This window comes from Malus domestica, chromosome 17 (assembly GCF_042453785.1).
Source record: "Malus domestica chromosome 17, GDT2T_hap1".
In the NCBI taxonomy this organism is placed as follows: domain Eukaryota; kingdom Viridiplantae; phylum Streptophyta; class Magnoliopsida; order Rosales; family Rosaceae; genus Malus; species Malus domestica.
In genome coordinates, this window is record NC_091677.1 from 2,151,918 (window position 1) to 2,154,440 (window position 2,523).

The window sequence follows — 2,523 nt, forward strand, 5'->3', positions numbered from 1 at the left end:
TTCCTCACACCCCTTAAGCTCTAAGCTCTCTCTCTCCCTCTTCAACAGGAAATGCAATACAATCAGTGTGGACGTAGCCCAAACCTTGGGGTGAACCACGATAACTCTTGTGTCATTTACATTACTTGCAGATTCACGGTCGGATTTACGTTGTTCCAAGGCCATCCAGTTTTGTGCATCAACATTTGGCGCCGTCTGTGGGAATCGACACAAAAAACTATGTCGGTTCTCTTTCATTTTTTCACCTCCACTGTGAATCCGCAAAAATCACAAAAAACCAAGAACACCACTCTCTCTCTCTCTCAAAATTCTGAGATACCCAGAAAAGCCCATATCTCTATTTTGAAGAAAAAAAACGACATAGACAAAGCAACATCCAAATTGCAATTACCGAATCCAAAGCAACATCCGACACCTGTGCTCTTCCCTCCCTCGCTGTCCTTGTAATCTGTCGACACCAAGGAAACCCAGCTCCCTCTCTCTCTCCTCAAATCCCTGTCTTTTTCAACCTCTCTGAAAAATCCACGGATAATCTGAGGTACCCGCCGCCGCCGGCTTCAATGGTCCCCAGTCGTCACATGAGCGGGAATCTACACACGGAGAGAGCTACTCGGAGCAGGTGGTCAGAAACCCCACTCGTCATCATTTGACGACGATGATGGTGTTACTCCTAATAGAAGCACAACTCAAGGGAAGCATCTAGTCGTCCACGGCTACCACCATCATTTTCCGGCCCGCGCCAGTCATTGTCAGATGATCGGCAGCTTGTCGAAATCATCCCCGTCGTCATCTACTCGGTTGAAAGGCTTGGCGGAGATCAAAGAGCCACTCCAAAGATGGTTTTACAGACCATGAATGTGAAGGGCCTTAACATATCACACGTTAAAAGCCATCTTCAGATGTACACAAGTATGAAGCATGAGCAAGGCATACAAGCTGCTTTGGCAGCAAAGAAGAATGAATCTGAGATGAGACAATGGAAGCGGGAAGGAGAATATCGGCAAGTCCTTGACCGTGCTCCGTCCAGCGAGTGGTGGCGAAGAAGAGGGATGGCTCCAATAGGTTCGTAAACAGCGTGAAGAAGCACCAACCCAGAATTGATGTCTAAGTCGCACGCTGCCACGTCGGATCAGTCTTCCCATCAGGGATCCAATACTTACGTGGCTCCCTCCCCGACGCTCTCACAATCTCTCTCATTCAAAGATTCGGTGGAGACTGTGCGGAACGTGTTTGGGAGGTGGAGGAAGTCGGTGGGGGAACCTACGAAGAAGGCGGAGGATCTCGCCGGAAACACGTGGCAGCTCTTAAAAACAAGCCCCAGTTTTGCTGATGCTGCCATGGGAAGAATTGCACTAGGAACAAAGCTTCTAGCAGAAGGTGGTTACGAGAAGATTTTTCGATCAACCTTTAAGACAACTCTCGAGGAGCAACTTCAAAATTCATTTGCATGTTACTTGTCCACATCAGTCCAGTCATGGGAGTTTTATATGTTTCTACTGCAAAGCTTGCGTATTGCAGTGATAATCCCATTTCGTACAAAGCTGAGAGCCAAGTCTTCTTCTTGGTCTTCCGTATCTCTGCACAATCTTCAACTGCATCATCATCACAGCCCTGAGAATAATGCAGTAATGGGTTATCTTCAACAACCCACTTGGACAAAAGGAATAACTTTTCGCATGTGCTAAATCCGACCCATGCCATCCTGTCCGTCCATCAGCTTGTCAAAAGAAACAGAAACAAAAGCAGTAAAGGTAAAGCAGGTTTCTTTAAACACACAGCTGCAAAGTGGTCCCGCGACCACGATGATAAAGGAATTCAGACGTCTAATGATGCCAAGCTGTTACCATCCCACTACAAGGTCCCAGCATCTCCTTATGTCAGTACCTTGGGACGTTGGATTGACAAGACACCGAGCACCATTATTCCTAAAAAGAGCGGTCATTTTAGAAAGCGAAAGCAAAAAGAGAAAAAGAAAGAGACACCATCATCAAAAAATAGGCAAAAGCAATCATCCACTAGCAGTGGCACGGGCACCACCAACGGGTCCTCCACGAACTCCAACCATGCACTCACTCATGCTGTAAACATGTAGTGCAGTGGAAAAGATAAAAAAGAGAAAGCAAAAGGAAAAGCAGAAAAGGAAAAGAGAAAAGAAGAAAAACGAAAGATCTTCCTATTATTATGATTCCTTATGTCTGCCAGATAAAGAACCAAAGAGAGTGCAGCAGAAAAACACTGCAAAAGCATGGAATAAACACCCCACCAGAGTGATGAAATTTATTTTTCTGATCTTTCGAAGACATCTGTCTAAACCCTATCAGAGGGTAATATGTATAAACCCCATCAGAGGGAAAAAAAAAAAAAAAAAAAAAAAAAAAAAAAGGCAAAGCCCAAAATAAATGGGCTGGAATGTTGTGTAGAGGGCGAAGGCCCATAAGCCCAAAACAGCTCCAACCAGGTGATCAAAAGTACGCCTACTACTCCAAATTATACATGAGCATTACTCATGTCATTCATACATAA

The 2,523-nt window shown here is 45.1% G+C and overlaps 1 protein-coding gene across 1 annotated transcript; it reads left to right on the top strand.

The window, feature by feature from the left end:
- The first annotated feature begins 1,100 nt into the window (after nt 1–1,100).
- LOC103404564 (GLABRA2 expression modulator-like) lies at nt 1,101–1,685 on the top strand. The gene has a single exon (XM_008343492.4). It carries the CDS (start codon nt 1,101–1,103, stop codon nt 1,683–1,685), a length of 585 nt encoding a protein of 194 aa, XP_008341714.3.
- Nucleotides 1,686–2,523: the final 838 nt, after the last annotated feature.